Raw genomic sequence first — 15,242 nt, 5'->3', positions numbered from 1 at the left:
ACACTGCTCTGAAGCACGTCAGCTGCGCCGTTAACAAGGGGCTAGGGAAAGCTGTGCACGACAGTGATCTGTCTGCGAAACGATAAAAGGTGCGGATGTACGATAACTTGCATTATAAAATCTATCTGAGTGAGTGAGTGAGCACGAACTTTATTGAGGTCCTGAGGAGAAAGAATTAAAGCGGGGCCGGAGGCCCCGCCAATCAATCCGGTGGCTCCACCCAGGTCGGAGCCGGTAGACAGAGTCCTTCGGTGCAGTTAGCAACGCGGTTGATCCTAAGCAGTCCAGGAAAATGCAGTCAGTTTGTAGGTCGTTGTTCTTACAAGTGGGATGGGTCCGTTGGGAATTTCGCCAGCTGTTTGTCACACGCAAAACATTTTTTTTGAAACCTTGTTCAGTAAGAAAAAAATTATTGGATTCCAGGTGTCTGTAGATATGGGGTCGATAACGTGCTGCACCAGCTTGCACCAGATCAATGATGCACGTTCCACGACCGTTTCGGAGGGACGAACCCTGTGCGTTTAACTCTTCTTGCTTTTCTTTCTTTTTTTTTTCTACCTGATACCTGATAGACATAGCTCAAATCAAATGCTTCTGACAAAATGAACTCCTCAATATCCAATGTCACTGATGCACCTCGTTTCAATGTGGCCTTTCTCCTCTATGATAACGTGCCCGTATGCTACAGGGTCTCGGAAATTAGGACACTATCGGGCAATCTACCAAACATCATAAAATTTTGGCAAATTAAGAAGCATGTGATTTTGGGGGGAATTCGGAAGGCTTCGTTAAATCAAACGGCCAGCCATCCGCATAGATCGCGAACTAAGCCGTTCAAACGAAAGAGGAAGCGCACGAGGTTGCGCTCGCACATACCTGTAAGCGCCGATAACTTATCTAGGCGCCAGAGCGTGAGCCAAGAGCACAAAAGCGCGATGTGCTCAAGGTGGGAGAGTCGCCGCGAAACGGAGGGTCGCTGAGAGGGCGAGGGCGTGTGGCAACGGCTGCCCTCTCGCACGCACACACCTAGCGGTCTCTCGTCAGCTCTCGAGAAAGGAAGAACCCCCGCCGGCAACCGCAGAATGCTTACCCGCCTGCCCTCGCGCTTCTCAGTCGTCTTCGCCGCTCCGCCGGGCACACCGGTTCGCCCATATGCCATGCCGTAAGACGCGCCTACCAGCGCGAACTGCCGAGCACAGCCTGGTCGTCGTCGCGACGCGGCTGTGGCCGATGACGTGACCGCGGATCGCGAAGAGAAAAGAGAGTCGAGTGGGAAGTGAGAACCATCGCTTCTCGGCTGAAGCGGAACAAGCCGTGTGGATACCATAGGACGAAAAAGCGCGCGCGAGAGAGGACTTCGTTTCATTTTGTGAACGGTGGTTTTGTGTGTGGGTGGTGAAATCGACGTCGAGCGCAAGGACGATATGTGTGCGCGAGGTGCGCCCGACGGCGCCGTTCGACAGCTTTCGTCGTGCCTGCCTGTGAGAATCGGAAGCCGTGCTTCGGTGCTTGCCTTGGCTGTCACGCTGTGCACGGTGGTGTTGCTGTGCGCGTTCGAGCCGGCAGCGGCTAGTGCAGTGCCCAGGACACACGTTCGGAGGCAAGTTACTGACGACAGAGAAGGTAGGTAGCGGCTGAACATCTCGTATGATCCGGTTATCTCTGCTGCGCGCTCGTGTCTCACTGCCACGCGCCGCTGTGTAAGCCCTGGGCGGTTTACCACCGTCGTCCATAAAAATAGCAGTATCGCTTGCTTCTGCACGACACAGGGCGAGCTGCGCCCTAGGCCAGCAGGCGGGTGTTAATAGAGAGGTGGCCACCACTGCCTTGAAAACAGCTGACGCCAAGCTTCGTGGTCTCCGTTGGCTTCGAAAGTGTTGAGTCAGCTGCCGCGCGCCGCAGTACTGTAAATGTCGTATATCAGCTGACGTCAGTTGTTTGCTTTGATAACGGTAGTTATCAAGTCATAGTTTGAGGCAAGCGACGAACACCATTAGGACGTGGACTGCCTAGTTATCTAGTTTTGTGCTTATGCAAGCACATTGGCAAACCGGTTCACAGCTATCCTTAGCGGCATGGCAGCTTGTATAAATGCACAAGCACGAGAAAGAGTAAGAAGACGGCAGAGTTCCGTACCGCATTCCTGCACACTTTCGAGCCATCACCTGGAATAACCGCTCTTTTGGTGCACCTAAATATAGCTTCAAGGTTGCGCACTAATGTAGACTCTACGTCCCGTTAGTCACGGGCAGGCTGGATATTAGAGCGAGCAGCAAGTCGTCATCTCTCGCATTGAATTCCTGGAACCCAATTACACCAACAGTATGAAGTACGAGGAACAAAAAGCGTGTATAGTTGTAGCCAGTGATCGAAGTTGCCAACAACATTGTTGCTGTACAGTGATCGTCCTATTTGAGCGCTACAAAAATGTTTCTAGAATGCCTGTCTATGACTCTCTAGGTGCGGACTTTTTTCATCACCGCGTGAATATTTTGTCATACTGCCCTTCTTGCGCTGTTTCTTGCTTTGCAATGTCCAATATAAACAGCGTGCAAGAATTTGTTGCCCATGGTGAATAAACTTTGCAGCGTTCGCTTGACTTGGTGTTGCGTACAGCCAGAGGTTTTCCGAAGCACTCGTAGTCAAGGCGCGTGTGAGGAGAGTTTTAAAGCCGCGAAGCCTATTCTCTAATTTAGGCACGTACGTAGTTGCCTGTCTTCTGCTAGCGCGCACATAGCAGCCTAATGCAATTTATTGAGTCACACGCCGCCGGGAACTCTACCACAGAATGTCGCTGTCATGAATTGACCGCGTGGATAGCGCTATCACCGAGCCTTGAACTTGGCGAAGCTGCAGTTCGTTAGCCGCTTAATTGAGCGTCTCGCACTCTGTGACGACCGCATACCTTTTGCCTGGTTCTCACCCGTCTTGAGTCAGGAAAGTGTCCGAATATATATATTCTTTCATCCTTGTACTGCGAGGAATGCACTGTTCCTTACAAGAACTGGTTGCCTTAAATTCATTGTATTGCACAGCCAATATACTTCACCTTGTGAGTGGCTGTAAAATTGGCGTGCCTTGGGTGAACATTAGCCGCTGTTTGACAAGAAACGTACAGTGGGTAAATGCCTATGATTAGCGGTAAGGAAGCACATCGAAGTTTCCAGCGTGAGCTTAGGCTGTACACTTCTTCGGGGGCCCGCATTTGCCAAGGATCAAACAAGGATCAAGGATCCGCTTACAAGGATCAAAATAATTTGATCGTTGTAAGAACACGTTGGAAGGCTGCTGGAATCATTTAAAAGAAGAGAAAAAAAAAAAGCTCCGTATTTCCTTAAAGTGTACACGGAATGCGAGAAGCTTTTGCAGCGTTCAGTTTTACAGCCCTCGTCAACGGTGATTCTGCAGTGAAATAGCGTGCTCGTTTTACATGCATTAGCCTCTTCCTGTGTATAGTCGCATAGCAAGCGCTGAACTATGTCTGCGTTGTGTCAGCAAGATGACGTCACACCTACGACTCTTACACGGTCTCCTTTGCGTTTGAAGGGCACTGTCTTAACCAGTGCGCAGCCCCTACATTACTTCGTTGTGAACATGTTAGGCACACGCCTCTCATAGCCTGTAAATTTATGGCACTACCTCAATAATTCATACGGATTCATTTGCTACGCTTTCGCTGTTCAAGTCAGAAAGCGTTTACAAAAAGATTTTCACTTATTTCATTCTCACCAACTAGCGTATAAAAATTATTCGTCCAAATTAAGTACATTTCCCATCAGAGAAAAATAAGCTGCCAAAAAATGAAATTGAGGAGGAGCATGAGACAAAAAAAGACGATGTACAGGGTCGTCCACTCTTAGTACGAACACGGCGCCGCGTGGCCGCGCTCCGCGGAGCGCCAGCACACATGGCGCGGCCGCGCATCAAGCTAAGCGGCGCAAGCGCACAGGGGCTTAGAGGCGGGGCTTCGTGTCGTCTGCTAAAGTGCACGAGCGCGCTTTGCTTTAGCAGACAACAGGCGGCACAAACACGGCTCGCTCGCGCGCTTTAGCAGACGACACGAAGCCCCGCCTCCAAGCCCCTGTGCGCTTGCGCCGCTTAGCTTCGATGCGCGGCCGCGCCACGTGCGCTGGCGCTCTGCGGAGCGCGGCCACGCAGCGCCGTGTTCGCACTAAGAGTGGACGACCCTGTACTTCCACGTTATCGTCGCTCGCTGAGCTGCAGGCATACAGTGTAGTCGTATTGTGTAGTTTGGTTTTTCTTTTTTGTTCTTGACGTGAACCTATCATAAGTAGTCAGCCTGGAGCGCTGAGGAGTCTATAGTAATATATACTGCAAAGGATTGAGATACAGCGCAACTACCTTTTGCCTGAGAACAGACGACTAGTGGTTTTTTGTTTCGCGATAATCCCGTGTAATTGAAGCCTGAGGGCCATCGGTTGGTTTACCGTGAGATCCAATAGATCGAGTGTGTCATAGTGTGACACTGACACTGACAGAGTGTGACACTGACGACATACTCCCATCTTATTTTACGTCTTTAGTATTTAAGGAAATTTAGCATTATTATTATTATCAATCTCTTCTTTTTGCGCAAACACCGTATAACATACGCGTGGTATAGCCATTAAATTGTCGGCGTCCTACGACTGCTCAGTGCGATGCACCGTTTTTCTGGTGAGCAGGCTGAAATGTTTGCTTCACATTACTGAAAACTACGCTAGAAAAGCCGTAACTTGATCCGAGACCCTATACAATGTTTCAGCAGCACTCCGACAGCTACATCGCCGACGAAGCTGCTAGGAAAGCACATGAAGGAGCAAATCTTGTTTCTGTGCCTTTATCGAGGACTGACGCAACCCAACACCTAAGCAGGCTAGCGCACAGTATGACATTGGAAAAGTGGCGTACAACTGAATTCACCCAGCATCGGTTGCGTTCTCTCGACCCATCTATGCAGCTGCGGCTGTTGCCTGGATTTCCGCGAAGTGAGGAAACAATGCTGTGCCTCTTACGCTTGGATGTTGCATTCACCAACGCTTACACGTGTTTGATTGGAATGGCTGATAGCGTCGAGTGTAATGCCTGCGGTGTCGATGAGGCTATAGAACGCCTACTGTTCTACTGCCCATCTTTTCAAAACGGAAGACATGACCTCTGCAACGTTCTCAATAGGCTGGATAGAAGACCGTTCACATTGAGCAAGATCTTGGGACCATGGCCTCGAATATCACAGCTGCAAAAGGTCACAAAAGTGCTGCTGCAATTTTTGAAAACTACAGGACTGAGTGACCGTCTATGGGGGGGGGGGGGGGGGGGGGGGGGGTATCCGGACTGATTGATCGTCAGTGATACAGCAGAGATCTGTTGCTACGTCGGCGATATCCACAGCGGACTTTCTATTCTTCTCTCTCTCTCTCCCCTTTTCCCTTCCCCCAGTGTAGGGTAGCCAACCGGACTCAGTCCTGGTTAACCTCCCTGCCTTTCATTAAATCATTTTCTCTCTCTCTCGTAGACTTGTCACCCGCCCTGATTGCTTAGTGGCTATGGCGCTGAGCTGCTAAGCACGAGGTAGCGTGATCAAATCCCGGCGGCCACAGCGGCCGTATTTCGATGGAGGCCAAATGCGAAAACACCCGCGTACTGAGATTTAGGTGCACGTTAAAGAACCCCAGGTGGTCCAAATTACTCCGGAGTCCGCACTACGCCGTGCCTCATAATGAGATCGTGGTTTTGGCACGTAACACCCCATAATTGAATACTTTTTTAAACTTCTCGATAAATTCTTAGCGAAAAGTCCCATAGTCACAGCGTACGTTATCGCTCACTGACTCCGACGAACTCACATTTACGCAGCAAACATAGTCAGCCTATTTGCCACATTTCCAGCGCTAGCAAAAAAAAAAGGCAACACTTGAAAAAAAAAGAAAAAAAAAACAATGCAAGGAGACAGGAAAAGCACTTTCAGTTTTAACATAACACAGCAGTAGCTTCACATAAGTGCGCAGTGCGGTTTGAAGCTTTCAGCGTATACATTCAAAATTCAGATGAAGCACTGGGCGAGGCAATTTAGAGGGAATGGTGCACGGGCCATCCTGTTGGCTAATGAATGGATGATGCGTCAAATCAGCGATCCCATAAATACTTCTACCAGAAGTACCAATCCCTCAATGTAGCCGTACTGAATTCATCGGTTTGCTCTTGAATTATTCTGAACTCTGTTACCGCCGAATTTTGGTGAATAACGATGTTAGCACCACAATGAATAAAAACTACAAAACATGCAGACTAAAAAATCGGCCTGCTTGGAATGCGGTCGCGACAGCGGGATGAAAAACGCTCGTGTTCTTAGGTTAAAGGGCCCATTAAAAAAAAAAAAAAAACCTACTACGTAAAAATTAATCCGTAGCCCTCCGTTGCGGCAGTCTCTCATGCCCCAGTGAAACACTTTCGGGACATTAACCGCCATGAGCCAATGCATCATCATTTATTGAGTGTCAAAGTGTAAGTGTAAAAAAGCGTATGTATCTGCACCGGACCACCGTCAGTTCCACTTCGCTGCTCAAAAGGCGGGACGTGTGTCGAGCGAGCTCCTGAACAACAACTTTGCAATGGGACGAACGCGGTTTAAATCATGCATCCGGGACCCGAGAGAGGTCCTCTGTAATGATAAGTCACTTCTCTCGCCATTACCGCTAAATAGCCACTGAGATATTTCTTTTTTTTGATCAGTCAATCAAAAATGAGTTTTATTTAAAGAATTCAGGAAATAAGCGTGAAAAAAAACTCAGTGGCGATTTAGCGGTAAATGCAAGATGTGCGTAAGCATTTCGTCACACCTCTTTGAGCTCCCGGATCCATGATTGAAACCGCGTTCACCGCATTGCTAAGAGCTGTTCACAAGTTCGCTCGACACACGTCCTGCGTCTCTCTCTCTCTCTCTCTCTCTCTCTCTATATATATATATATATATATATATATATATACAGGGTGCCCCAGCTATCACGCAGCACGATTTAAAAAACGAGGAACGGCGTTACGCGAAGCAAACCTAGTGCGTATTGTTTCCAGTACAGTGGAGTAGCCGCCAGTGATTTTTTCGTTACTGACATTTAATTAGTTAATTGTAATTAATTACCTAACTCCAGAAGTAATGTCCTAATTATCAAAGTGTCAATCAGAAAATTGTAGAGCAACTTGAAAAACTCCCGATACAGCTTTCTGTTGCTCAAGACGTGCTACATAAAAGTGTTTTTCCGAGCATGAAAGAAGCTCGCGAATACACGCAAAGTGCCTCGAGCGGCCAGTCGTGCGGCAATTCTGCGTGTATTCGCAGGGCTTCTTTCACGCTCGTAAAAACACGTTTATGTAGCACGTATTGAGCAACAGAAAGCTGTATCGGGAGTTTTTCATGTTGCTCTACAACTTTCTAATTCACACTTTGATAATTAGGACAGCACTTCTCGAGTTAGATAATTAATTACAATTAATAAAATCTCAGTAACGAAACAATTACTGGCGGCTACTCCACTGTACTGGAAACAATACGCACTAGGTTTGCTTCGCGTAATGCCGTTCCTATTTTTTAAATCGTGCTGCGTGATAGCTGGGACACCCTGTATATGCATATGCAGGGTGTTTCAGCGAACACTTTCAAAAATTCTTAAAGGTTGCCTGTGGCAGATTAAAGGTTGCCTGTGGCAACGCATTTCTCCGCAAAGTTCGGGAATTAATATCTCGAAACTGGTGTCATCTTGAGAATTAATTCTAAGTGCATCCGCCTTGCAAATTTCACGGCTGCAATTTTTAAATTGCAATATGGGCCATCAGGTAATTTGTTTAAAACGTAATTAGTGAATTTTTGTTAATTAGCCTATTATTCATTTCATTTTGTGCAAGTATTGGCCGCCGCTTCGAGTAGACCTTCTCATTAACTAGAATTGGGCTGTCTGCCACAGGCAACCTTAAATAAATTTTGAAAGTGTTCGCTAAAACACCCTGTATGTATATATATATATATATATATATATATATATATATATATATATATATATATATATATAATGCCACATGCGCTTATTTCTGTTGATGTCTGTTTCATTGCGCAGCACCGTTTTCAACATTCATGCTTCTCTGAGATCTTCCATGCCCTCTCTACCTCTACAATGGGACCGGCTTCCCATACTTCACGCACACACGCACACACACACATTTTCCCACTTTCGCCTCCTAATGCTAACGCATTAATAGTTGTACCACGAGCCTATCTGGCTAGTACCTGGTTCAATACAGAAAATACATGTAGGTGAACCACGTACATATTTGTTAAGCGAGTATAAGAACCTCGCTTACATTCACAAATAATAATTTACTAAGGAAGAGTTATGGCTGATTATCTAAGAACTATCGTTAACATCGATCAGCGGCTAATCACTGCTCGCTTTGTATCTCTCGGCGGGTGTTGCCTCACTTCTAGGCCTCGCGCTGTACTTGTCAAATGGCCTTTACCGCTTGAAAGCGCTCCGCGGACCTCTGGCGCAACGCGTTCGCTTGACCTCGCGTTCGGCGCTTATTTCTATCTCGCTCTTGTCCAGCGTACTTTGAAACGGCGCGCCGCTACTCGGTTCTTCGCCTTGTGCTCCGCCTTCAGTCACTCCCGCGAACCAGCCTTATCAGCTTTGCGTTGACATGTCGCGTTATTAAGCCTGAGTTCTTGAGCCCGTGCGGCGAATTTTGTCGTCTGAGACGCGTATCAAGCACTTGTGTTCGCCGTCCTGGAATCGCCTGACAGCACTGCCACGGTCACGACATTGACGGGGTGACTACGAAACTTGTCACCACTTCTCGTTGTCGGTCGCAGCGCTTAAGCTGCTCCTCAGGCGCACTTATAGTGTACAGCGGTGAGCACTGTTAGGGTGAACACGCGAGCGCGTGGCCGACGGCACTGTCAGCGCCCCGTTACGGTCATCACTGGAAACATTGCGCATGCGCATCACGCCTTCCGCGAAATAATTGTTCCACCGCGCGCATGACGTCATGAATGCACTTGTTCGTCGTCTGCTAGCCGCATTTTTGTTTTCTAAGCCCATGCATCCTGCATTTTAAGATTTCTTTAAACATCTGTGCTTGAACAGAACAAGACAAAAAAACTTGTATATCTATGGGGGCGTGTCTATTCGTTCCCTTCAAAGTTGTGCATGCAACGCCGTATATAAAACAACCAAACATCTTTCGCAGCCGTTCATTCTGTCGCCAGATCGTATTATGGCTAGGGTTCCCGATGATGAACGGCGCTCAATTGTCGATCTTTCCCTGAAAGGTTATTCCCAGCGGTAAATTGGCGCTTTAGTTAATAGGCCCCTGAAGACTGTGAACAGGATAATTCAAGCCTACAAGTATGAAGGTCGCATTCAGGATGCACCCCGCGCGACCCGCCCTAAAGCTACCACAGACGATGAAGACGCCCTCATAGTTGCAGCTGCTGTTCGTAACCCTTTCTTGCCAGCCCCAGCAATACGCGAGGACTTGGATTTGGACGTTTCGGACACCACTGTTCGACGTCGCCTGCGTACTGCGGGCCTTCGCAGTCGCGTCGCAGCGCAGAAGCCACTACTAACGGCGGCAAACAAGGACGCACGACGGCAGTTCGCTGAGCTGCACGAAGCATGGACATCAGAAGAGTGGGGTCGCGTCATCTTTTAGGATGAGTCGACGTTTTCCACGCGACAAGACCAAAGATTGCGTGTTTGGAGACTACCAGGCACACGGTGAGGCAAACTTCCTGCTTTGAAAAGCAATTGTTTTAGTTAACGTCACAATGCCACGCAGGAACGACCCGGACAACGTGCAAGGTGTTTCTGCCAGTGGGAGATCGAGTGTGAACGTGTGGGGTGCTGTTTCAAGATATGGTTTAGGGCCCCTGCAACGTATACGTGGACACTTATCGTCGGAACAATACTGCAACATTTTGAACAATGTTCTGTTGCCATATGCGAGCAGTTTATTCCCAGACGGTGATTACCTGTTCCAACAGGACCGGTCACCGATACACACGGCGCGGGCTGTCAAGGAGTTCCAGGCGGAGCAGCACATGCAGCTACTGGAATGGCCTCCGAAAGGAGCGGACCTGAATGTGATAGAAAACGTGTGGGGCCGTCTGAAAGCTTCTTTGGCAAGGAAGCCCCTTTATTCCGCGACTTCGGACCAGTTGTGGGCGCAAGTCAGCAACGAGTGGGAAAGGCTGAAAGCCGATCGGGAATATGTTCGATCACTTTACGACTCGTTACCGTCCAGAATAGCTGCAGTCGTTGCTGTAAGTGGTCACATGACTCGCTATTAGATTTGCTCATGTTTTTATATTTGTTCTCATGGTCTTGTTTAACTTGAATTGCAAAAGTGCAATTTTCTTGAATAAAAAGTTTAATAATTATCCCTCTTACACTCACTTTTTTCCTTCACGCGCCAATCTTCAATCCAGATGGACCTTGAAATGCAGAAGGTATCAGCTCAGCGAACAAAAAATGCGGCTAGCAGACGACGAACAAGTGTATCGATGACGTGATGCGCGCGGTGGAAAGAGTGTTTCGCAAAGCACATGCTGCGCATGTGCAATGTTTCCAACGATGGCTGTTACGCGGCGCTGATAGTGCCGTCGGCCACGCGCTCGCGTGTTCACCCTAACAGTGCTCACCGCTGTACCTGTCGTCGTCGTCGTCGTCGATGTTTCGTGTAGAAGAATGCGCACGCTCCTGTAGCTCCGATATGATAATTTGAAGTGCACACCATTGGCCCTTGTTCAGTGGAACGGATCAACCGTCGTGTGCCCTTTATCGCGTACAAGCGAGGCCGGCGCGCGCAACTGGAACCGCGAAACAGAGAGACTACATATGAACCGAGTCTTCTAGCCCCTGCGGCCCCAAAATAGTTCGTGGACCAATCTAAAGAAAGAAAAAGAAGGCTATGCAACCATTACGAAACTTCATGGCTGCTTTCCTCTGAAAATCCGTGCATCCGACGATCAAGCGTAAGCGGAACTAGGCCTGTGTCCTCATACAGGCGACCCATTGAATGGGTTCCTTATGAATGCTTCCGCAGGGTATCACAAATGTAAGTTTCATTTGTAGCAACATAATCTGCCGGAAGGTTTGACCTATAATATAAAGAAATAAAGACGTTTAAAAAATTGTATGTAAAAGAGTACAATTGCTTGCACTTACTATGAATGAAATTATCACAAAAGAGTATGACTGAGAGAGAGAGAGATAATTTATTAGAGGAAAGGCAGAGACGTCGGACTAAGCTAGCATGGTCTGACCTGCCACTCTGCACAGGAAAAAAAAGGAAAGCAGACAAAAAAGAGTGATGAAAGATGATGATGAGGACAAGTTTGACTGAATTTCACAAGTAGCCTAGTATCTTTGCGAGAGAGCATAGAACAGGATGCTACTGTAATATTATGGGACAATCGGCAACCTATCATGGGTTTGGGGTTACTTTTGGAAGAAACGGCTGTTGCATTAAAATTAAGTTGTCTAGTTTAACGTCCCAAAGCAACTCACGGACCATGCGAGACGCAAAAGTTGTGGCTGTGTAATCATTTTGATCGTCTGGAATAATTAGGGTGCACCCAAAGCCCAATACGTGGGCTTTTCACCTCAGAAGCAGCGATGTGGGGCTAAGTGTAACACAGACTCCCGGTTATTGGTATGCAACGGAAACAGCGTGATGGTCCTAAATAATTTGGCGTCGCACAGCCTACCCACTTATGGCTATTGGCAATCTGTGCCTGCACCGTCTTCTACCTTGACTGCAAGTGTATGGATGTATAGACTTTCGCTTCATCTCATCTTCGTAACAGTGCTCTGGCGTTATCTCACCGCTTTTCAAGAGGCTTGTTCTCGATGTCTAGAGATGGAAGCTTCGCCACCAACGCGGACCCGTCGCTTGATAACACACAGGTGGCTTACCATGCCAGCGGCTTGTATTTACGTAGCTTCAGGGGCCATATAACAGCGTACGCTCTCTTCACTCACGACAGGCCGCACCTTGAAACGATTGAAACCATGGAGGAAGTAAAGGAACTAGGAGGAAGTATGACGCCACGCAGCCAGCCTGCGCAAGTCCATTCTCCGCAAAACCCTTTCCTTCGCCTTTGCTCTCACCTTTGTTTCCAAAAGTTGATCCATCACGTTACCTCTAAGTATCGGCCGCGCTCAGTGGACTCGGCACAGTACGCTTGGTTCCTGGTAAAGGCTTTAATAGATGCGCACGGGCTCGGGTGTTCTGCGAACCGCTCTGTGCGCTCTTCTCCCAACATGCTTGCACAACCTCGGTCGTTTCTTGGAATGTCCGGAGTTATCTTCTTTGTTGCAAAGTGCGATTGTGGCTGCCGCTCCCCTACTGCCTGTCCAAAAAGTACGCGCAAAGCGCCGCGGTGCGAGACACAAACGCCCACCGTGACAATATGACATGCTGGACCGATGTTGGCGGGCTTCAGTTTTATCACGTGATGCTGCGTCCTAGTTGGTACATTTCACCCATGAATGAACCGATCACTGATGCGCACAAACACCCGAGCACGTCCGAACGCTTATACACCCTTGCGATCAGCCCTGATCCCTTTGGGGGCTAGAAGAACATTAAAATTGGTTTCGATCTCCGATTACCATAGGGAACCCTTGATTTCTTACTAGTAGGACAGCACTTGTTGAAAAGAAGAAAAAAAAAGTGAATAGCCGAAAGCCTCTAGAAAGCTATTCACTTTTTAAACGATTGATGAGCTCGAAGGAGTCTATTTGTCGCATTAAGAATATTTACGTAGCGCTTTTTGTTTCATAGCGTAATTTTGTCGAACCCGCATATGTGTAGCGGTAGTAGAGATGGCTATACATATTAGCCGATTCGTTATGTGTATTGTCTTACGAGGCTCCAACGTGCACCGGCGTGGAAAGCGACTGCCATCCTGCTTTCCCGCCGGTCCTCTAGCTCCCTCTGCCGCCACTGGGTAAAAAGGCGGCGTGATGAGAGCAGGGCTGTCCTTCCGTTACGTGCATCTCAAAGAGCTATAATGGATGGAGAAACACGCCGCAACTCCGGTTTGCGAGAGCACACGGCCTCTGGGTCGGCGCCTTCGTATCGACGGTGAAAGTGCGACCAACAAGTACCTACCGCCAACTACTAAAACGGTCTAAAGAGGCAAAGAAAGCTGCGCGCTTCAAATATCAAACTCCACATCATAATCTTTTTTTTTTTTTTCATGGCTGCAGCACATGCTGCGTGGAGAAATCACGTGAGCGTCTCGTGGTGCTGAACTTCAGCCTCTGCTTCCGTGGCGTAACATCTTGGCGTGACTCCATCCAGAGGAAGCATGAAAAACATGAAAGCACGTGAGAGACTCGTTGTTGAAATTTACGTGCCAATCACGTAGTTTGGCGGCACGGGACTCCGGCGGAAGCTGCGTCCAGTGCAATGACTGGTAAAGGACGCGAGTTCCCCAGTTGAGCTTTAGCATTGCGCCCCGACAGCAGGGTAAGAATCGCTCTTGAGGAAACGTTGCATAACAGTTCAACAGACCTATTGAGCTTGCACCATGAGAGGAAGCGTCAAGCGGGCATTCTCCAAGGGCCTTCGAAACAAGCAACGAACGCTGCTGCTCTGTTAGTCCCACAGCCTGGGCCTATATCGCCGCGCTGTCCATGTAGCACGCACAGCATCAGCAATCACTCAGTTTGGTTCATCTATAGGCCGAGTAGCTCCATTCTTTTTTGTTCGTTTTGTATCTCTCTTTCTCTTTGTTTACAGTCCACCCCCATCGACACGCGGCCTCTGCATACAAAATCGAATCCGTGACCGAGCATGCGCCCAACGGTAAAGTGCCATAACCACTGAGCTGGCGGGGCAGGACTACTGCACTCCTCCATTAACTAGCTGTTTTGCGTCGCCCCACCGCGCGCGTGGATCACAGAACCTCTTTAAACTTAGTTCAGCCACTGAAGTCAGCATGGAAAGTTCTGCTGCAAGAGGAAGTCAGAATGAAATCTTGCCATCTGAGCGAGATTTAAGCGCTGTATTACTAGCGCTCTGCGTAGGGCAATGAGGGTTCATTATTAGCAAGTCCTTTCTTTACTGCCTGTTTGGTCACTGTTAATGACCAGTACCCAGGCATGGGCCAACCGCTAAACGTAGTATGGCGTGCGAGCGGTGTTTTCGTACAGCTCTAGGGTATAGCATCTCTATGGCGCTGAGTTATAGGAATCTGAATTATAGGAATCTAGTTGATAACTAGTATATTTAGCTTCCTTTTACGGCTAGGTGTCACCAAGTATTTCGCTAAAAGTGAAAATCCAGGAAAATGTTGCGAGCAGAATACTTTAAAAGGGTCTGCCTGAGAATAACTTTGCCTCTCTAGTGAGCGCTTGTTCAAAGGTTACGATGTCGTTTATTTTTTAATGTTGTTTTTGTTTATCAGAGTATTCAATGTTTATACTCCGAAATCAACTTTTATGCGTCAAGGTTACTGCCGATATGACCAGGTTGACTCGTCCTTTAGACAAGCTTCATGTCTATAAACAAGAAACCTATAAGGTCGCTAGCACGCAGGCGCATGGACCGATTAAAAAAGGAGCACCTCTCGTAATTTCTCGTCGAACCACTTCAATTCGTGGCCGCAGTATTCTGTGGCTTACATTCTTTTTCCAGTACGACGATAAAACGCTCAGGGCAAACCAAATCAAATGTACCTGCCAGAACTAGCAGTTTCGTGGTATAAGCAATGGTAGACAGCTATCCTTATGAATTAATGGCCTGGGGTAAGTCTATGCTGGGGATTGATTGGAAAGAACTACAAATTGCCGAACACGTTACACCCTAGCCGAACCAGTGATGTATAATGTTTGCCTCTTGAATCAGGGAAGTCATTTCATTGCGTTGATTTTCTCCTCAAGGGCCCGAAGGAATTACATAAAAAGTGCCACAGTTCCATGTGAAAGCAGCAAATGCAAAGCACGGTAAAAAAAAAAAACATAGTAATAAACATCGCAAAAAGAACCTATGAGGCACTTAGAATCGTAACTAACAAATAGAAGAGATTCAATGGAAACAAATTGCAAAGAGTAAACACAAAAGACATAAAAGTAAGAGTAATCCAGTAAATATATCGTTATCGACACCGTATGTCATTGATCCCTCCCTAATGAAATAAACCCAAATAAAAGTTATAGGAACCCAGACTACGAGAAGTATGC

General features: G+C 47.7%; 1 protein-coding gene across 5 annotated transcripts in view; it reads left to right on the top strand.

Moving 5' to 3' along the window:
• Positions 1-1,044: 1,044 nt before the first annotated feature.
• LOC119441924 (adhesion G protein-coupled receptor L4-like) overlaps positions 1,045-15,242 on the top strand; it is a 145,103-nt gene continuing 130,905 nt past the window's right edge. For all 5 annotated transcript variants that reach the window (XM_049661740.1, XM_049661738.1, XM_049661739.1 and 2 more), the window contains exon 1: positions 1,045-1,623. In XM_049661740.1, the coding sequence (XP_049517697.1) occupies positions 1,425-1,623 (199 nt within the window). In that variant the 5' untranslated portion in view covers positions 1,045-1,424. The remainder of the gene's footprint in view (positions 1,624-15,242) is intronic.

This window comes from Dermacentor silvarum, chromosome 2 (genome assembly GCF_013339745.2).
Source record: "Dermacentor silvarum isolate Dsil-2018 chromosome 2, BIME_Dsil_1.4, whole genome shotgun sequence".
NCBI lineage: Eukaryota > Metazoa > Arthropoda > Arachnida > Ixodida > Ixodidae > Dermacentor > Dermacentor silvarum.
Note: the sequence above shows the minus strand (reverse complement) of the source record. Positions and strands in the feature narration are given on the sequence as shown.